Below are 22466 nucleotides of genomic sequence, written 5' to 3'. Positions count from 1 at the left end.
ATACAAAAAGATGCTAAATATTTTAATCTCCATTACATTTCCATAGTAACTTGAAATTCCACAAAGGCAAGTGCAAAGGATCCTGCACCAGGGGAAGAATAGCCCCAAGCACCAGCACAGTCTGGGCACTGACCTGCTGTGGAGCAGCTCTGCAGAGAAAGATTTGGAGCTCCTGGTGGACAACAAGATGTCCATGAGCCAGCAGTGCCCTTGTGGTCGAGAGGGCCAGTGGTACCCTGGGGTGTGTTAGGGAGAGCGCTGACAACAGGATGAGGGAGGTGATCCTGACCCTCTACTCAGCCCTGGTGAGAGGCAGGAGTGCAGTGTCCAGTTCTGGGTTCCTCAGTACAAGAGAGACGTGGAGCTCCTGGAACAGGCCCAGAGGAGGGTGACAAAGATGCTGAAGGGTCTGGACCATCTCTCTTTCGAGGACAGGCTGAGGGAACTGGGCCTGTTCAGCCTCAAGAAGACACAAATGAGAGGGGAGCTCATCAGTGTCAGTCAGTACCTGGAGGGAGGGTGGCAGGAGGATGGAGCCAGGCTCTGCTCAGTGGACCCAAGTAACAGGACAAGATGCAACAGTCAAACTGATGCACAGAAGTTCCATTTGAACATGAGAAAGAACTTCTTTACTGTGCAGATGGCGAGAGATAGAACAGCTTTCCCAGGAGTCTTCTACACTGGAGATACTCAAGAACCATCTGGATGCAATCCTGTACTGTGTGCTCTGGGCTTATTGTATGTGGCAAGGAGGTTGGACCAAATCACCCACTGTAGCCCCTTCCAGCCTGACCCGTACGTTCCCCACTGGGAAATGTAAAAATTCAGTCATAAGCATTTGATTTGTCCACATAAAATCTACACCTCAGAGAACCAGTGAAAGGATAGGCTGACTTTTTAATGTGTGTAATGTATAACCTGTTTCTGTAATTTCTTACCTTGTGCTCTTCCTTCATTTCCCTCTTAAAGAAGCATTTCATATAGGAAGAGTCCATGGTAGCTAGTATGCTTCCCATCTCACATTTACTTTCAAGTTGTGTTAAGGAAAAGATAATTTATCCATAATATATACATGTCAATGTGTATGTGTAGGCATAGCTTGTGCCTGCAGGATGCTTTATTAATAATTAAGACAGTCTTCATTGTGCTGAGACAGAAAGCAGTAAATTTTTAAGTACATATACATGCACTTTTAAATTGTAGATAACTGGCTACTGAAATGCTTCATTGCAAAGTGTAATTAAATTAAAGAGCTTTTTTTCACTTAGTAAACCATATTTAAATATAAGTAATCTTTCATCAAGATACTTTTTCCATCTCAACAAGAACATTAGGCACAAAAATTTTTTTTTTGTTGTGAGTTGCTATTTGTCCCCTTATCTATGGCTTTGATAAGGGGCTGTTCCAATTTGACACAACAGTATCTTCTGTCATGAGAGTGATTAAACAGAGAGTTGTGTGGTAGTGAAATCTGCATCCTGTGAGGTTTTCAGGCCTTTATTGGATGTAACAGTGGGGCAGTTGATCTGATTTACTTGTAATTTGAGCCAGAATTTGTAGTATATATGACTGACCTCAACACATCCCTTGAAACCTAAATTTTTCTACTATCCTAACATCTGTTAGTGGTCTTCACTGATGAATATGGGGTACCCTTATTTACAGTGTTATTTAGAATTAGGAGAAAATTAAGAATCTTTTAATAGATTGTCCATGTAAGATTGCTGTACTGCCTGGCCTGTGATTTGAGTTGTTGTGGGGGTAGGGTTTTTTGTTTGGATTTTTGGGGTTTTTCTTTGATTGGTTGGTTGGCTTTTGTGTGGTGCGGGGCTATCTGTTTCTCAAGGTCAGGACTGAAGGCACTTGAGACAGTATTCCATGTTCAGACTCAGGTGTTTATTATTTCTTATCAGTGAAAGTCTCACAACCATGAGTTCGGCAGCATTTCCTTAGCAAGGCACAGAATGGCTAGCTAACTCTTGTTACAAGGTCTTTTAAAACTCAACTATCCAATTAAGAAAAGACACCTAGATTATTTTCCCTTTTAACCCAATAACTGATCCCCCAAAGCCCGCAATGCGGACCCTTCTATCCAATCACAAAACATCACCCAAACCCATGAAGAAGGAGGAAGAAGAACAACCTGTCTCCACCCCAAAACCTCCATCTTGCTTCATATTTATTTCTATAGTCTAAAACCCCAAACTCTAGGTTTTCCACCCTGTGATATTACACACTTCTAACCAGCTACATACCTAGTAATCCCAGTACTATCAATCAATTTTTAAAGTCTTCTCCACAGCCTCAGGTCAAATGCAGTGTTTTCTTGTGGGTCTGTGCCTTTCAGCATAGAAAGTCAAGAATTCTTAGCATCCAGGATTTCAACATCAGGCATGTTTTTTTTTTGTTTGGGGTTTTTTTGTTTGTTTTCCTTGTTTTGTTTTTTAGAAGGATTCTTGATGGTGGAAGATAAGTTATTATAAAAGATGTTACCCTAACTCAAATCCTTTTTTCCATTTCTTTTGGAGAGATTTTCTTCCATTTGGACAAATACATATCTATAGATGTATCTTGTTGGTTGAGCTTTGCCAAAGAAAAATCAACATCTGAAATTATTAATTGCCTGTTGCTAGAGCTAAAATATAGTTTATATAAATGTATTCATTGGTGTTAAAACCAGCAAAAATATTAAAGCCAAACAACTTTCTAATAAAGTTGTCTCCCCACATCCCTTTTATGTGAGAAATACAAGTCTGTTTGTCCACCACTGTAATTTCTTAATTTAAAGACTGTCCTAGGTGCAATCCTGGTAGTGCTACCAGCCTATGTTGCATTAACATCTTTCACTGTTTCTGAAAAGCTGCTAGACATGTCAGCACTGTTAATTTTGAGATCTTTTGGTATCTCTTTTGTTTCAGAGTTTTCTTCTGCAAATACTTTTTGGTAGATTGATATACAGCTAATGCCTACCCAATGAGTGGCACTGCAAAGGTTAAAATACCCCAACAAAACAGAGACTCCCAATCTGTTGTAATTGCAGGTTGAGAAAAGTCTTAACAGTTTGGACATTCATTGATATGAATCCATTTCTGTGGATTTATGAAAGAGCTGTATCAGGGAGTACTCTTTGAATTTATAGAGTAAAATCAAAGATACCTGATAGTCTAGACTAGTGGATTTCCAAGGCATGTTGTGAAGGTTTTTCTCCCTCAGTGGTTTCAACAGTGAGGTTTTAAGTGGGAGTTAAGTGATTTTAAATCAAAATTTGAAATATGAACAGTAAGTAATTTTTCTTGTCTACTTTAAAGATTGATGGTAAATGAGTGATGAATACCTTTTACTAATCTTAGATTTGCCATGGTCTGGTATAAGAGGGTGTTTATATGCCTGAAAGAGCCAGTTCTTCAGGCTCCTGGTACTACTGCGCTGGAAGGACTTGGCAGTTTCTGCCGCCATAGCAAGGGAAGAAAATAAAGTTAAGAGAAGTGTGTATATGAAAATTATTTTACTGCAAGGTGAATTTAATGTGTTTCAAGCATTTAAAATGTTTAGGTAGAGCATTCAAGCGTGATCCATGTGCCATGACACTGTCTGTTGTACCACAATTGGCTAATCTGCCCGCAGGAAATGCTGTTGTGAAATCTTGGGATGAATTATATTTTTACTCATGCGTATCTGTGTCATGGTAGATGTAATCCTTTTGTACAGTTCTCTTTCAAGCAGAATTATTCATGTTGTGGTAGATGTAGGAGATCTTTTTTCTACTCTTGCAAATGCAATCACTGCTTTTGAATGAAAGTACTATTTTTCTTGTCAAATCTAGAGTGTTTGGATATGACCAAGGAGTGAGAAATTTTTGCATATAGTAATAAGCGTCTCTGAAGTTTCAGATAGTAATACAGTAAAATCTAGTGTGACTAGGGATGTGGAAGTAATTTTAGCATTTTTGCAGTGATAAAGTTCTTCAGAACTGTATAGGTGCTATCAGCTGCTTTCCGTGTCCTTTGAAATTAAGCTGTATCTGCAGAATATCTCAAGTTAGGAGTTAAAACTCCTATATCACTTGTACAATTAATAAAGCAGTCTAATTTAATGGATACTTTACATTTCTCCTTGCAGTCTCTATAAACTTTAGATTTAGAATTTTGCTCTGAAATGTTTTCACCAGCTGTATTTGGGATTTTCAACCAGGGTTTTGCTATTGTGCCAACAACATAAGTGGAAATTTTCAGTGTTGGGTCTTTGATGTATTTTTAAGATCAAGTTTTGCGTTTTTTGGTAGATGTTGGGTGCTACTGAAGAATTGAAAATTGGATAGGCTACAGAAGACAATGTGTGCTACACAGTATCATACTATGTAATAAACAGGTGTCTCACCCTGCATAGCTGTAACCTGTTCACACTGTGTATCTTTGAGGCTATATTATTTCATGTGATACAAACTGATAGAATGTTTAATGGAATACACATGCTGTTTCTGTTCCTCTTTGTAGCTAAAATAAAAATTTTTCCAATTTTGAAAATTTTGTTAGAGAAAGTAAAAATGTGTTGTTGGGGTTTTTTTTTTTAGTGCTTTGTTTTGAGTGTTTTTGAGGGGATTGGGTGATTTTGGGTTGTCTGAGGGGGCTGGGTTTGGGTGGGGTTTTTTGAGGTTCTCAAGCAAATTCAGACAAGTTACAAGTATCTTTATGAATAACTGTTTTAAAGCGTAATTTATGGTAAATGCTATGTCTTAATTTTTGTCCACAGGGATCTTAAGAACAATCTTATTAGTACCATAGATCCAGGAGCTTTTCTGGGGCTTTCATCTTTGAAAAGACTGTAAGTATTATATCTAGCTAGTCAGTTTAAACAAAACAAATAAAAATCTCAGAGAGAGTAAGTCTTAGCTTCTGGAAGTTTAGACAGCAAAATTATTATATATTAAAAGTTGAATATATATATATATATATATATATATATATATATATATATGCTGTCTATATATATATACACATGTGTTGCAGAATAAGGACTTTACAATTAAAGTTGTACAGCAGGTATGTTTTATTTCTAGCTGGGATGCATGGGCAATATTTCCACCATACATGTGTACCTGTGAGATAGGTTCCAGGTTTAAATACACATTGATCCCACAAGCTCATGCCTCCCTGCCTGCTCATTGCCTGCCCATTCTCCTCCTCTTTGCACTTCATACTATAATTATTATTCTGTGGTGTCTTCTGGTGGTTGTGGGCAGGGGTCTTCTTGATGAGAAGTAAGAGTTCTTCTTTTTGACCTGGTCTCTGGGCAGGCGCAGTGGAGGTTTGGCTAACTCTCAGGTCAGTTTGTCCTGGCCAAAACCAGCAGCCTGGTTTTTGCTGGCTCCTTAAGTAAAAGGTTCTGCTGTATTGGTTTTCTACAATACTAGAGTCTTGCTTTACTGAGTTTTCACAATATATAATCTTACCTTTATGGCCTTTACCTAGTAACTATATTCTTATTTGTTCTGTTACAAGTTGTTCTACCCAACAAATTACATTCCTATGTGTTCTGTTACAAATTGTTTTTCTACTTCTACAAATTTACTAAATAAACTATATAATTTGTTTCCCTCCAGCCACCTAAGTACATTATATGCTTCTAAAATTCTGAATTTTTGTAAACATACATGTTTCATATATCACACGCATATATAAAACAAAGTCTGCTTTCAGTCTTATGACTGAAGAACATCCGCTGCTTGTGGCTTGGCAGCCTCCCTTGTTCTGACAGTTGCTTGTATTATTCCTTTTTATTTGTACTTGAGTGAAACCTCGCTGGGTGGATGTTTGTTCAGAGATTGATTCCATCAAGTCTTGTTTTGTTGAATGTTAAACTCATGATTTTTATTTTCCAAAGGTCACAGTGGAACAGAGTCGCTTGCTATTAATACTACACTGAAGTTACAAGCACTATTAATGCCGCTTTATTTAAGGTTTTGCCAACATTCCCATTAACATATTTTTGGGGGATTTATGCTTTGGCTGTAAAAGTTCTGTACCAGATGGAACTTGAAAAACAAAAACTTTTGCTTTCCTTTCCTTTTCTTTTTCTTTTTTCTTTTTTTAAAACACTCTTCAGATTTTTGTAATATTATTACAGCTTTTAAGTCTTAGTGATTTTGGTACTACCTCCCCCATCCTGTTTATTTCCTAAATTTTTAGAGTATATATGTTAATTTGTAACTGATCAGGTGATCTGGTTCACTTAAAAGGAATGTATGTTGGTAATTGCACTTCAGAAAACCTTAAAAGTAAAACAAAAGGACCAATTCTGTATTATTATTACGTGCAATTAATTTTTATTACTTTAAAAATTTTTGGCAATTTGATTTGAGATCTATACTGAAAAATATATAACTTTTAAGTGTTTATTGTAGTATAATTATAGGAGTGGTCTTTTTTATGTATAATAAATGCACTATTATAGGTCTTTGACATGTTTAAAAATTAAGTGATGTACTCTGTGTAAATATATATATATAAAAATATATATATATAAACACACATATATTAATGCTGCACAAATAGGGAAATTTGCTAGGTAGGGATGTAAGCCAAGACTGTTTAAGGGAATTTGTGGGTTAGTCTAGACTTGTTGAATTGTATATGGACAAACTATAATTAGTTAAGAGATGGATTAAGGAGTCTGTGTGCATGTGTATACACCCTTATAACAGTACCTTGTGGGTTTTCCCAGAAAAGACCAAATATACATGTGGTGCAATCTGTTGCTCATGAATTTTTGTTCAAATGCTTCTGTTAGCAGACTGTATGTCATTTGGAAATAAACCAGCTTGTTCCAATTTTTCTTTTTTCTATTTATAGAGACTTAACTAATAACCGAATAGGCTGCCTGAATGCAGATATATTTAGAGGACTTGTAAACCTTATTAGATTGTAAGTATAATTTGTCCTGCATAAATACGCATAAGTTTTAGACTTGTGTAAGTTAACCTTCTTTGTTTCAAGGGGAGTAGTTTATTTAAGTGTGTTCTTGAAAGACAGCCAGTGCCTATGGTTGTGGTTTGCTACTCAGTAGCAAGCTTAAAAACATGTGCTGGGGCCAACCCAAACCACTCTATTCAGTGATCTGTTGGCCTTGCAGACGTTTTCCAGTTTCATAGAGTGTGTAGCTGGGATGGAGACAAGGAGACTGTACAGAACATTTTCTTTAAAAAAATACTTCAGCATTGTAGATGCTTTCAGTATCCATGCCTTCTACAGTGGCATTGCTGCCAGTCTGTTTTGCTGGTAGTCTTGCATGTTTTGAAGTCCTTCATTTACTTAAAGAGGACAACATGTGAAGATTATGAAATATTTCTTTGTCCTGGTTGTTAGTTTCTTACACATAGTGGTTTCACTGATACATAGAAAGTGGTATGGTTAATATTTTAAAAAGGCATTCTGATACATTGAACATGCTTCTTAGAGCATATTAATAGGAAGACACCAGTTCACTGTGAACAACAAAATTAATTTTACACTTCTTGAAATCTGTGCTCAACATCTGCCAGTTGTTGCTTTAAATAAAAGTAAAGTCTCTGCATTTACTTTTTTTTTCCAATCTTAAAATTCTTCACCTACACCAGAAGTGTTAGAGAACGGTTTATTTGCTAGGCTATTGAGACCTGATTATTATTCTTATATTCTTGTGAACTAATTAGAGTGTTGTAATAGTACCTTGTAACTTTTAAAGATAGAGTTATATGGAAGAGAAGTTTTTTTTATTTCATGTGTCACTTGTCTGAGGATGAGTTCATATCATGAACATACATACTTTTTATTTCTCAGGAATCTTTCTGGAAATCTGTTTTCTACACTTACACAGGGAACATTTGATCATCTTGGTTCACTAAAGTCTCTGTAAGTACTTGCTGCATCTAGTCCTACCGTATTCTGAAAAAACAAAGCCATTTTTTCATCTGTGCTTCCAAAAGTTTTATTCTATATGTATAATTTATTAATTTATAGTAAATAAATAGCATTTTACACCTTTATAGCAAAAGGACTAAATACTTCTAAGCAAGTGGGTAAATATCAGCCTCACATTCCTTTTCTCTCTCTTGGTTTCATAAGTTGTAATCCTGTATAAGAAAGAAAGTAAATGAAAAGAAAACGTGCTGGTGATTAGCTTTTGCTTTTCCCTGGTAGTCATGACAGTTGGTTCACTGTTCTGGGATTTAATCAAAGGCTTTGGTTTCTGGGTTTGACACTGAGTTATTTACTTGTTTATATTTATAAAGAAGAATGTTTCTTCACCTCCTTCATCCCTTTAATTGTTCATAAAGTGTTATTCCTGATATTTTTGTCTGCATAAGGGTTGCTGTCTAACAACACCACAGATGTGACAAGAGAACCTGGCTAGAACAATTGCTATTAAAATAGTGGCTTTCTGGAGGAATTAATGTGAACAAACACCAAATGGGATTTCATAGGAATGTTGATTTAGTGTTTGTAGTGTTCTGCCTGTGATGTGTTATACTCTAGACATCTGCAAAAAGAAAAAGAAAATGTTTTCACTAGAGATAAAAATCAGTGTAGACATAGCTACATGTTTTGCTACATTTTTACCTGTTTCTAAACAGATAAAATATTAATTTAAGAACAGATCTAATTAATTAATTAATCCCTTAATTTAGCTGACTTCAGCAAACATCTATAGGGGATTTGGTACGTCTTTTTACTAGAAAGTACTGAATTATATAGGTGAAGACTGAGTCAATTAAAAGCCTTATTTTCATGTAAAGCAGAATAAAATTGTGTGAATAGTACTTCTGAAAAGAGAAATAGTTGAGCTATTTTTATTTCTGTTGATTTTACTGCTAAAGCATTTGAGCACTACAGTGAAGTAATAAAGTGTCTTCTTAGGTTACAATAGTGCACATTCAAGCAATTCTTTCTAATTGCTTGTTTAGCATGAACACTTTCCATGAAAGAAATTACTAGAATTATTTTCATGTACTGGTATTAGATGTTCCTCATATTTATAGAGAGGATTCCTTTTCTGAGGGAATATGTCCTTTTGTTCTCAGAGTACAGTTTGCAGAGTATTAGTATAACTTCCAGTAGTTAGATTTAGGCAACTCCACTGTAGTCTAGACTTGGCTTGTTGCCCTTTTGTCTGTGACAATAAAAGGCGTGGTACAGCTGTTAAAGTCAAGCTTTCAGACCCTGGAATTCTGCAGTTTGTCAGCGAAAATGCCTGTGTTTTTTTGCAGAGAATTTCAGACTGATTATCTTCTTTGTGATTGCAACATACTGTGGATGCATCAGTGGTTAAAGGAAAGAAACATAACTGTACGTGAGACTAAATGTGCCTATCCCAAGTCACTTCAGTCACAGACAGTGACTGGTGTTAAACAGGAACTTCTCACCTGTGGTAAGCAGTCCAGGCAACTGAAGCTTGCTTTCTCACGCATTCCATGTTCTGTTAATATTAGTTAACATACTTTTTTGCTTTGTTTAATTTCCCTAAAATTCAACAGTTAAATTACAGTGGTAATAGTGACTCATTTTCAAAGGTTGATCTTGAGTTGTGATTCATTATTGCTTGCTTTTGGAAATAAATAATAAATAAATTTATGATGGTGGATGTTTGTAGAAACAAAGGATAAATAAGTCTATTGACAAACACCTTTTTCCTGCTAATCTGTATTTTTCAGAGATCTTTACCTAAATGGTATAGGAGGAATCGGAAACTGGTAGTTTCTTCCCTAGGTCTAGCTATGTGATTTCCGATATGTGAATTATTCTAACCCCAAATTTCTGAAGTTGAAAGATCTTCATTTTATGAATTACTTTCCTGTGTTGTGATTCTATTCTTGATTAGCCTTCTTATTGTGATAAAACCATGACCAACTTGCTTTACTTCTTTTTTTATATTGGAATTATTCCAACTGTAAAAATAAAAACTCATATGTTACTGTAATTTTTGAAGTCAAAGTGAAAAACTGGGAAGACCTAAAATGCATAATTACATTTTTCCTTCAAATTTGTATTTTCCACTGGTTTAGATATGGGATGCAAAGGAGTCTTGAAATATATTACAATAAAGGAATACACATTTTGAAAAAGAATATGATGATAATTTGTATTTTTCAATATCCGGTGCAATAAATGTAGTTTTTATATGCATCTTACAAGATGCAACTTTATATTGATATATAAATAATTGATACTCAGTTACTGTATCTTTCTCCTCTTTTGAAAATTAGGTCTATAATAGATTCTTACTGTTAATTGTGGTTTCATGTCTTGAATTCTAGAACCACCGCTTGAATTGCCATCTTTCTATATGACTCCATCTCATCGTCAGGTGGTCTTTGAAGGAGACAGTCTACCCTTCCAGTGTATGGCTTCATATATTGATCAGGACATGCAAGTCTTGTGGTATCAGGATGGGAAGATAGTGGAAACTGATGAGTCCCAGGGTATTTTTGTTGAAAAAAACATGATTCATAACTGCTCACTGATTGCAAGGTGAATCCATAGTGAGAAAATGTATTTCCTGCTTCTTACTTTCTGCTCTTGTTTAGTGACTATTTCCATAACCAGTAAGGCCCTCTCATATCTCACTGAGTGAACATGTACACAGAAACATCCCTAGCAGAGAAGTAATCTTCACACATCTCCTATTAACAATAAAGTTGAAGGAAGGAGGTCTAGAGATTTGATAGGTCCAACCTACATGCTTAAAATAGGATTAGCTAGAGGAAGTTGCAGAAAATTAAAATCCAAATGCAAGTTTCACCCAATGCATTCGTTTAAAATACGTTTGTGGTAGGATACATTAATTTTCATGGAATGTTAAAATTACAAAAATGTTGGAAACAAAGCATTTAACTGAATTGCTCATGGATTCTTTACTCTTCCTTCTGAGCACACCACAGTTAATATTGTTCTACAGCAGAGATCTGTAAGTATAATTTATTCTGTCTGCAGCAGATTGTTGACTTATTCAGCATCTATTGAGTGGTTATATATCCTGTAATTGTATTAGTAAATTAGAGAGTCAGTGTTTATAATAAATTATGCATTTGGGAATTTATTTTTGTTTGGTCTTTCTAAGCAACTAAAAATTTTGTCTGGAGTAGCAATGATAACACTTGAGAAATTTGGACTTGTCATCTCTTCTTTCTGGAGTCTGGGGGCTTTTTCCTATGGCTATTCTTTTTGTTTCCTACCTTGGCAAAACTAAAAGCCTGAGGAATAGTAAATACTTCTCTGTTAATTACTGTACATTGAGGTGTAAATCGCTCTGGTTTATAAGATCACTCATTGCTGTATGTAATTTGATGTTTCTTCCGTTGTCTTTCTGTACTTAATTCAGCTTTTGGCAAAAGCTTATATAAATGTTATTGCAAGACTGATTTTTTTCTTTTATGTTTCCAGTGCACTGACAATCTCAAACATTCAGGCTGGCTCCACGGGAAACTGGGGTTGTCATGTACAAACCAGACGTGGGAATAACACAAGGACAGTAGACATTGTTGTGTTAGAAAGTTCTGCACAGTACTGCCCTCCAGAGAGGGTTGTGAACAATAAAGGGGATTTCAGGTTAGTAAGCTCAGTTTTTTTCCAGAGTAAAAAAGAGTCCCTTTAATTTCACTTCTAACTAAGATTTTATGCATTAGAGGCACCTATGTGGATGTTTGATTGTAAATGTTGGTGTGTAATAGATTTTTATCGGTTCTAAATTACTGTGTGTTGACAGAAGTGCAAGAAATTATACTATGAAATTCTACACTGAGCCTGGTAACACATCCTTGAAAGATACTGAAACTAACCTATGATACTCGACTTGAAATATATAAATGAAAGTATTGGAATAGTTCAACTTTTGTAGATTACCTCTAAGATAAAGTTAGACCACATACTAACAGGGGGATTTCTGCCAGGTTATCATTCCATTTTTAAAAGCCTTCTGCTCCTATATGACAAAATATGCTACTATTTAAGAAATATGCAACATAGTTTGGATCTTTTTTCCCCCTGTGAGTATTAGAGTAAGCAATAAGAATGGTGCTGCTTTCTTTTAATGATTGTTGGGACTGTAGTGGTAGCTGTGATATTCCATTGTAAGTGTTGCAGAGTATTTTATCTTTTGTTCTTACCTCTTCAACTGTTTTCCCTTTTCTGATCTTTCTGCTGCTGGTCACTCTAACAACACGTTACTCCTGGAGGTGCCAGCTGTAACAGATAGCTTCTGTATAGATTCTCTATAAGTAAGGTAATTCCCTTTATGACTACTCTGTGTTTTACCTTCCTGCAGTAGTTCCTACTGAGAATTAGTGTCTGCAATATCATTGTGTCACTGTGGTGCATAGGACTTCTTAATGTTGTATTAACTGCTTTTATCCACTCATTTCATTTTTCTTATGCTGCTTGGCTGTGTTGATCTTCTGCTTGGTCTTTTGTTTACAGTGAGAAACTTTTCCTTGCCCTGTGTGCATTAGAGTTTTTAAAGTCATGTTCTTTGTATACAGCTGATCTAAGACCATGTGTCTTTTATATTAAGAAATGAAAAGTAAGTTCAACCACATTGCAGGGACCTAGTTTTTTGCGGGGAGGGAAAAACAAGCTTTCAACTGCAGAAGACCTCCAGTTGTAGCAAAAATTCACTTAAAGTCCTGGCTGAGAGCATTATTTCCAAGCTGATCTCCTTTATGTTCATCACTTGGACAATTTTAGAAGGGTGAGTATGAGGAACTGTTAGTAAGGGAATTAGTGTTAACATCACTTGCTGCACAGAAACAATTTAGAATTACTGAAGAACTTCACTTCCACATTGTAAGGAATTATTTACATAAGTAACTTTGTGCATGTTCTCTTTTTACACTGTGAGGGTTTCAACTGCAGGGATAATCATTTACATTAGAAAAGCAGAACTTCCTGCTTTAGACAAAAGGCGAAGAAAGTCAAACAGACGCAGGTTGTATTCATCAAAGAACACATCTATTTAAATCACTTATGCTTTTTTTTTATGATACAACTGTGAATTGTTCTTCTTTGGTTTGCCATTAGAGGTGAAAACAGATGGTAAAGGCTTATTTTAAAGTGTTTTCCATTAAATTAACCTATGCTTTTCAGTGACTGTTCAGTGTAATAGGATTTATCCCCTCTGGAATTCAGTAGAAATAAATAAGATTCCAGGAAATGTTCAGCTTATCAAAAAGTTCACTGTGTCTGGGTTTGCTATAACAGACTTCCTCTTGTAGCTAGGGAAGAGTAATAATAAAGAGTAATTTTTCACCTTTGAGAGCATATGGAAATAAGGCTTTGACTAGGGAGAAAATGGTTCTGAGCAGATGGCTGTAAATGATCCTAGGTGTATTTGATTTTATAGGGTTTTTTTTCAGTTGGAACTGGTTAGTCATTTTAGCCTGAATGGTGTCTCAAAACTGGCATCTAGTTTTTTATCCCTGCAGAGATGGGATAGCAAAGGAGGGTGTTTGTCTTCAGTGTCTTTGGCTCAATATTAGTTCAGCATACTTTGTAAAGCTTGGGCAAAAACTTCATCCGGAATCTGTTTTCTTTAATATAAATATTCTAAGTCTTACTCAGATAATCTCCTTGAGTATTTTACAATCAATGATTAATTGAAAATACAGTTTGCCGGTTAAAATACTTCCACTTCAGCAAATCCTTTAACTGTTGTGCTTAGCATAATTTTATGCTTGTAGTTGATAGAGTTCCTTTTTAAGAATTATGTTTTTGAAAAGTGTTACTCATTGGGCGTAATATATTTTAAAACTGTAATTATCATGCTGAATTTAGAGATTTACTAAGATGTAATAAAAAGAGACTGGACTATTTGTAAGGTAATGAAATTGTGATATAAAAATTCATTGTAACTTTGTAACTGAAAGTTACTCTTTGTTTAAAGAAATGAGTGCTTTCAAAACAGAATTAATATATATGAAAGAAAGGATTCTTTTATAATCTCATGGTCTGCCTTTTTCTTTCCCCCTGAAATGAAATAAAAGTGCTTCAACTTAAATGAGCCATCTTTCCCCCCACAGCTGTCCATACTCATGTATCTGTGATAAATTTTGAGCACCTAATTATACAGAGTAAAGAAATAAGAGTGTTAATACAGCACAGATTTGCCCTTCTGCTAGCAGTTGGGTAAACACTGAAAGATTTTCAAGTTTAGACTCACAAGAAATTAAGAATACAAACTTATATATCCTTAGTTTGCATGGTAAGAATTTCATGCCATTAATCACAGTTTGAGCTCTGCTGGAAGAATGTCCTCTCTAACTTCTTGGAAACTGGAGAATGCCTCTTTAGGTCATGTCATACAGGTATTGGGAAGAAACAGTTGATGACTGAGAATGGTACAGCTTAACATTCATTTAGCAAATCTAGGAAATAAGGGAAATGTAGTTAAAGCTAAAATCAGTTCCCCTCTCTCATTCACCACTGGGCTGCAAAGTAACGGAAAGAGGATAAGGGACACTGGTGCTTGAAAGTATGGCGCTGTGAATTTGTATTGTTTTTGTGATGTGAGATTATGGCACAAAGCTGTTGAGTTTTAAATTGCCCATCTTTTATGTCCTGTTTAGTAGAAAGCTTTCTAAATAGCTATACAAGTAATACATCAGTCTTTAACATTAGTAAAATGTTTCTGTGCATATTTAAATTTGTTCTAAAGGTAGCACAGACTGTAAGATTACCTAGCATTGCTTGTATTCTTTTGAGAAAATAATGGAAAAAGAAGGTAAAATGCTGTGAAGGGACATGAGTGCAAAGTAAACTCAGGGAGAATGAAAGAACAATAATGAAAGAGAGGGCTAATAAAAGTAGGGAAAGTGAAGATAAGAAGAGGGAGAAAAGGCAAATAACCTTCAGATACTCTAATAACCTTTGAAGTAGTGTTCTTACTTCTTTTCTGTTTGATGGCTATAGAAGTTCTAGAAGATACAGCTTAGAAATAATACTTGTTTAAAAGCATAGTAATTAAAGCTCTCCTGAAAAATCTGTTTTACATTTGAGTGCTAGTCTGAGAAACCTGAGAGAAACTCTGTTTTGTTTTCTACTTCTTTAGCACTAGATGTCAATAGTGAGAAAAAGCAACAGCATGTGCCATATTTCAGTTAAAATATTTGTCTTGGAGGTTGTGTCATAAAACCTCTGTCAGGACCACAGAATTTAAATTATTCCAAGGCCAAGTGACACTCAGTCTGTAACATGATACATTCAGTGAAAACTGAGCTGACCACACTTCTATTGAAAATGTTTTGGAAAAATACAACTTCTAGAAAACTGTAAAGACAGAGATAAATGCCCCTTTCAAAGTGGCATCTTTGATGTTGAAACTTAAAAAATTTCAGGATTGATAAATGGTTTTGGAGATTGTTTTGATATTCCAGTGTTTTGGAAACCTGACTTCACATTCTAGAAGTGGAGGTTTGAGTGTATTATGCAAGGTATTTGTGGGCCTGCATGTCTCATAGCAGCTGTGCCAGCTGATTTATTAGTTGTCCTCATCTGCCTGTTTTCTTTTTGGCTCAGTTCTCTGAAGGCTTATTATAAATACATAGAAATTGGGAGCACAGAAGTATTTCATCTTTGTACTTGTTTTTCCAGTCCGTGTTGAATCAGAGTCTATTTCAATTTGTCGCTACTGACATTTCAGAGACTTGGATAAGTGTACATATATTGTATCCTGCTGTCCCTCCCTCCCTTCCCAGCAGATGCATAATGTGCTCTCTCCATGATCAGAGTTGGCCAGACATGATCCAGTCTATCATTTGTTAGCTTGCTGAGGTGCATGTAACATTGCACTAAGGTTACTACTGGAATTGTGGCAATTCACAACAATACTGTTGTCATTTTTTCTGAGGAAGATTTTTGTCCTTTCTTTTGTCTTCTTTACAGTTAAAAAGATGTTAAAATCCTTATGTTACCATTGCAGAATCTATATCTATTCTTTTAATTAATTTACATTCTCTGAAATACCTCAATATGATTCTAGGCATTTAAAATCTGTGCTAATTATTTTTAAATGTTTTTCTTCTTTCTTTTAACTACCTCCATTGTCATCAAATCTGGTATAAGTTTTCCTTTCTGGTATTGGTTGATGGTGACTCTTGTCTTAATTACCTAAGGTGGCTACTGAGTCTCTGAGTGTATGTGAACGAATATTTGCTGGGCTGGATGAAGCTCTGCTGGATATCCAGATAATCTTCTGTCTCTTCTAGCATTCAAATACTCTAGTGATGATCATAATAAGAAATCTCCATTTCTTAATGAAATTTTGTGATACCTAATTATGCACATAATTATTATGTTGATACATACTACAATATGGAGAGCTGATCTGTAATGTCAAAGCTGTTGCAAAAGTTAGTTAAATTTAAGTCCTTTCTTCCTAGTTTAGTTTGTTGTATTTATCATCTAGTCTTTTCCTATTAGTTCTCTTACCAACTTAGAATACTTTTATGGTTGTTGCAGTGACTTGTGTGATACTGGGATGCCACCAGCAACTATCTTTTTGCTCCTTCTTGCCCAAACTTAGTTTAAGCCATTTTGACTATTACTTAAGTGTCTCACTTCCATTACTGAACATGTTACAATTGTTCTGTTGGAATTAATTAAGAATAACTTCAGATAGAGAAGATTTCTAGTATACCCTAAAAGGTTAATATTTTCTATCACTTCATATACTTGAGAAGTGTAGGTTTTTGCCTTAGTCCATCCCTGGAGCTAGTTATCTTCTCTCAGGAGGAAGAACTGTGATAAATTCTACTATCTTCGGTAAGAGGAGTTACTTAACTGATTAATAAGGAGGGAAAATGGTGCTGACTTCTTCAGTTTCTCTGTGTTGGCAATACTACTTAAATGTTTAATTTCTTGGAAATGGAACATCCTTCAAGGTGTTTACTTTATCCTTCTGCCAACAGATTTTTTTTTTCAAATACGTATATGTTCTTAGTATTTCTTAATTTAGATGATAGTAGTGAATAAATTACCATTTACTATAATGCAGTCCAGATATAAAAGCAAACTTTAAAATCACAGTGTAATCCAACAAATTTTTTTGTTTGACCAGTTCCAATCTAATTAATTTTTGGACTCAACTGCTTTGTACAAGGCCCTTTGAAATACTTAAAATTTATAAAAACTATGTTAGCTCTAAAGACTCTTAAAGGAACTTGACATAAGGAGACTACAGAAAGCCTTGGATGAATCAGTGAAGCTAACTTGCTCTCAGTTTTAATTAAACGTTACATTTTGGATTCTTAAATTTGAGATACTGAGCATTCTGCAATTTAGGTATGTATGTTTTTTGCTTCTAAAATTTAAGAATTAGTGCTCTGAATGATAAAATACTGCTTATGCATATAACAGGGTGGAGAGCCACAAGCAGGGGCAGGCAAACTGGCTGCCATTCCTTGTCCTTGTCCCTTCTTTCTGCTCAGCATTGCACCTTAATTCAGGCATGGTTTTATTCTATTCTTTTTCCTTGGATCAGTTCTGCTTTAATGAATGATCAGTGTATTACAGATGCATTGCAGTTTATTTTCTGGGTTTTTTGTTATCTTTGTACAGATAAAATATGCAGTAAAATTAGAGGAGAGTGGAGAGAATGTTAAGAGGTTTCTTAAGAAGGACATAGTTTCACATACCTTGAGTGAAAGAAATTCTTTTCTCCTCTCTTGACATTAAGAACAAATTTTTTCCCATTAAATTCTATTTGGTATTTTTGCAAAACTGGTCAGGGTGGTTGTACTGCTGCTACTAGTGTTTCTTGAATACTGCAAATGTAGTCTTCTGTTCATATCTGCAGTTTGGTATGAATTATGAATGCAATTGTTTGAAAGTTGTATTGATGCATGTGTAGAGGACAAGTAGAAAGTGTGTATCAACTTGTTTTTATAGTGTTAACAGGGAATTTTTCATTAAGCAGGCAAGGTTTTTTTATCAAAAAAATTGTAAACTATTTTTAGTTGTTTTATAAGCACCTTCTCTCCACCTGGAACCTCATGAAAGAATTCAAAAAAGCATGCTAACATTAGAACTCATTTTGTTAATAGACAGAAATATGAACAGCTTGAAAATGCTGAAGATGAGCCAAGGTGGCCCTTTAAATAGTTTAGAGATGCTTAGTTTTGAGTGTCTCTTTATTTCATGTTGTAGCGCTTAATCCTTTTATTTACTTGTCATGTAAATTTGTCTAAATGTGAGGGTCTTTTTTTCCTTTTGACTCCCCAGGTGGCCCAGAACATTGGCAGGCATCACAGCATACCTGCTGTGTACACGTTATTCTGCTGGCAGTGGGATATATCCTGGCAACTCACAAGATGAGAGAAGAGCCTGGCGCAGATGTGACAGGGGAGGGTACTGGGCAGATGAGGACTACTCCAGGTGCCAGTATGCAAATGATGTGACTCGAGTTCTTTATATGTTCAATCAGGTAATTTGTGCATTTCTGTAAAACCAAATTATGAAAATCTAATTAATGAAAATAAAAACTCAGAAGACCCTTTATCTTCTCTAAGCTGGAAATACTGGTAGTCTAGATAGGTTATGATAGACACATGCCTCTGAGTACAATACTGGAACTTACAGGTTTAGGTTAAAAGCTTGGTTTTAGTACCTGCTTTGAATGCCTCTAGACTGAAAGTGCAAGGAAGATTTTATTCTTTGTACTTACCTAAAGTATAAGAGGATGGCTTGTCATGATTATTTTTGTCAGCTGGATGCCCTGTTCTGCCCATGTGCTATAAAGAAACAAGGCAGGCTTAATCTGTAATGAGAACAGCTATTTTAATTATAGTAGTAAAGGGTACTCAAACTCTGCTCTGCCTTTGTTGCTGTAAATCGTTTATAGATTTAGTATGATTGATAAGGATTAACAAGTGAAAGAAGTAAGTATTAGCTAGGTTTCTTTATCTGGTAGCACTTACCAGGATCCAAGAGAGTATTCTAGAATTTAAATTGTAGCTGTGAAACAAAATTTTTCAGCTCTAAGTTCATTTTGAGTTTTATGTAGTTAATGCACACCTCCTACAAATGCTGTTCTGCAGCGATATACCCAGCCTTGTCTGTATAAGTGCCATGTTGGAAATTACTCCATAAAGCTTTGACTTTCTGGTTTAAGGTTGTTTTCCAACTTGTGCGTATGGATGCAACAAGTGAAACCATGGAAATATGAGATTGTTTTTGGTGGTGTGTTTTGTAGTTTGGTGTTTTTTTTTTTTTTTGTTATTAATAATGCTTGGTCACTGGAGTTGATGATGTTGGTAGCACCACTTACATTTAACCTGTGGCTGTGGTGCTTCTCTGAGCCCAGGGTAGGATTTCTACGTGTTGTGTGGGTTTGGAATGTTCCAGTTCATCTCACATTCTTTTAGGGAAAAGTTCACACTACTTATCTGAAGCACCTCAACCTCTAACTGGGACAATTGGATCTAAACTGGTATTTTCCCCTTTGGGATGTCTTAAAGTTATATACACAGTGAAATCTTGATGTCCAGTTGATTGGGCTAACTCCAGTTTGAGGCAAAATATTTGTACTGCCTGTTGTGTGCCTGCTCCCTCTGTGTTTAGATACTTAGTAATGCTGACATAGCTTTTTGTTCTGCTCTGGTTCCCTGAGGACTCCTGGGCTCTGGCCAACAAAGATGGCAGGGATGAGAAGGAAAAAAAGGGAATGCCTGTTCTGGCCCAAGAAAAACTTAGAGGTTATCATAACTATGCTTTATATTCCTAGCACTAGAGGTGCATGCCATGGCTTGGTCACGTGAAACAGGTTTGAGGGCTCAAATAAAGTTCAAATGAGGGCTCATTCTTTCTTAATGACTGGTTAACAGGAGAGAGATGATGCTGGGGATCACTTTGTCGTTTTCTGGAACACAGAAAGATTGAGTGTTAGCTTAAATAGAGCTTCAATGCTTTTTTCTCACCTGGGAATTCACATTTTTCTGCAAGGTCTGTGACAACTCAATGCCATTCCTGCCTATGTACCGTAGCCCAGCTGCTCAAGAGCTTAGATAACTTAAGCTTGTTATAACTGCTTTTGGTTAGCCAGCGTTTTTCAGGTTGTGGAAATATGTTGCCAACTTTGTGTTAGGAGTTTGAAGTTTAAGCATCAGACTGGTCTCTTCAGAAAAGCAGAAGAATAATTTTCATGTGTGAAGTAGATAAACTACTGCCTACTCAAAAACCAATGTACACAGGTATTCTACACTGAAATTTTTTTAAAGGGAGAAGGGGAATGTTTTGGATGTGGCAGTTGTTTTACTTATGAAAGTTACCTTCTCGTGTGTAGTAGGCCTGGAATTTTTAGCAGTATTTTGCATAGAAGCTTCTTGTCTCTGGGACTAATGTTACATGTAATTATATTACAAGCACGTTCATAGCTTTTGAACAAAGGTAGTTGAGCTGTTTTGAACATCAGAACTTCGCCAAACATTTTAAATCAAGTAAGGTTCACATGTAAAATAAAATGAAACCATTATAGCATTCTACAAGAGCATTCGTATTCCACTGTTCTTGCTTGTATATTGAACAGGTACAGTTTTAGGTGACAAGAAATTAATGATTAAAGAATAAGTTCAAAGAAATCATAAAGAGTGTCTGAATTTAAAAGTTGACTTTGTTCAATATGTGTTATGACTTTGAACTTTATTTGCACTTTAAATGCATAACTTTGAGCATATTCACAAAATTAACTTCCATTAGTCACATTGAAATTTATGTACAAGTGCTAAGACTGGCAAGGACAAATATATAGTTGTGCTTATGTGGCACTTTTCAAATTCAGTAGGGCAGACTAGATACCTCCACACCAAAAACCAGAGAGAGAACCTCTGTAGTTTGGATTATCATAGATAAACAGCGTCTGAATATAAGCTGATAACATTAGCACAGCTTTCCAGTGTACTATGTAAAATTTCCCATTTTTGGTCCCTGCTGGCTTAGGCATGTGGATATTGTATGTTGTTTAGTGAAGAAGTTTCCAGCATGGGGTTTGTTTCAGGAGTGAAATCATGACCTTTGTCATAGTGAAATCTGTCTTGGTTTTTTGTGTGAATGCCATTCGAAATAGTTCCTATAATTACAGAATTGAGAATGAATGCTGTGGCAGTGGTGTGTTTGAATTGGTTTTGGCTTCTCTTGCTAGAAAATGCCGTATTTAAAGAGCTTTGTGTTGTCATGCTTTGGCTTTGGTGAAAATGAAAATAAGTAGTTGACAATACTGTTTGGGGGGATTTTTCTCCTTTTTTTTTGGTGTAATACCTCTCTCCCTTCTTGGACAACAGCACAAAACCCAGTTGCTGGCTGCCAGTACAAACAGTAGTTATCTGGCTTTTAGGAAATGTTTTTGCTTGCTGATAAGGTGGTGGTCCTTAGCTACTCAAAACACTGCGATCCCTGTGGGAATTGCTCTCCTCTTTGGATCAATACTTACTTATTAATTAGTGAAGTGTTGTCTCTATTTTGTCCTTTTTCAAATGCTTATGTTTGTTCTCTATTTAGATGCCGCTCAACCTCACTAATGCAGTAGCAACAGCAAGACAGCTCTTGGCTTACACAGTTGAAGCAGCAAATTTTTCTGATAAAATGGATGTTATTTTTGTGGCTGAAATGATAGAGAAATTTGGAAGATTTGCTGAAAAATATAAAGAGGTAACTGGATAATTTGCCATCACTTTAAAGATAACTAAAGTGTTTGTCCTTAAATATTCTGAGCAGTGAAATCTTCCCAACACTAGATGCAGGCACTGAGTTAGTGGATTGTCAGATTCTATTCCATGTTTTTGTTTGTTTAGTAGGTCCCTGAAGTTGCTGACCCATGGTCACAGACTTTGCACTCGCGCTGAGATGATCCAGCATTCACTGGACCTGTAATGTGAGTAACACCTCTGGTCAGCACTGGAGCAGGGAGATAGGTACAGTAAGTCTGCTTTTATTTAATATAGAGTGGGTCACACAGGTTTTCATTGTTACGTTCTTATCTAAAAACACAAATAATGAAAACCTCAGAGATCCTCTCAATAATGAATAAAACAAGACTTATCTTCTCCCCTTCCACTGTGACAGACTGTCTTTATTCAATATTGAGCCATATCTCTAAGGTTTTCAGTACTCCTCTGTCTTGCAGGATGTAACATAAAGACATTAAAACAAAATCTTAGAGAATGCTCATTGCTGGGGAGAAAAATGCAGGTAGTTGATTAGTCCCACCAGTGGGTAGAAACTCTCTGTTTCACTGCTGAACAGAGGTTATATTGATCTCACTGTACAGTGCATGTTGGGAATTTGGAGACCACAATGCCTCGAGTTTAAACTCGTGCATAAAAAAAAAAAAGTCAAATTTTCCCTGTGCATCCCCCAGAAAACCATAAATGCTGGTTTTACATCCTTTGCAGAACTCGTTAGAGGATATTCATCTTAGACAATGGGGTTTTTTTTCTCAGTGGATTTGTTTTG

General features: G+C 35.7%; 1 protein-coding gene across 1 annotated transcript in view; it reads left to right on the top strand.

Moving 5' to 3' along the window:
* Positions 1–22466, top strand: part of ADGRA3 (adhesion G protein-coupled receptor A3) — a 55333-nt gene that overhangs the window by 17925 nt on the left and 14942 nt on the right. The window contains exons 3-10 of the mRNA XM_021554327.3: positions 4750–4821; positions 6849–6920; positions 7815–7886; positions 9242–9402; positions 10289–10502; positions 11415–11579; positions 18243–18444; positions 21513–21662. Coding sequence (XP_021410002.2) covers positions 4750–4821; positions 6849–6920; positions 7815–7886; positions 9242–9402; positions 10289–10502; positions 11415–11579; positions 18243–18444; positions 21513–21662 — 1108 coding nt within the window. The remainder of the gene's footprint in view (positions 1–4749; positions 4822–6848; positions 6921–7814; positions 7887–9241; positions 9403–10288; positions 10503–11414; positions 11580–18242; positions 18445–21512; positions 21663–22466) is intronic.

Source organism: Lonchura striata, chromosome 4, assembly GCF_046129695.1.
Source record: "Lonchura striata isolate bLonStr1 chromosome 4, bLonStr1.mat, whole genome shotgun sequence".
Classification (NCBI taxonomy): Eukaryota; Metazoa; Chordata; class Aves; order Passeriformes; family Estrildidae; genus Lonchura; species Lonchura striata.
The sequence above is the reverse complement of the archived record's forward strand: the minus strand, read 5'-3'. Positions and strand labels throughout refer to the sequence as shown.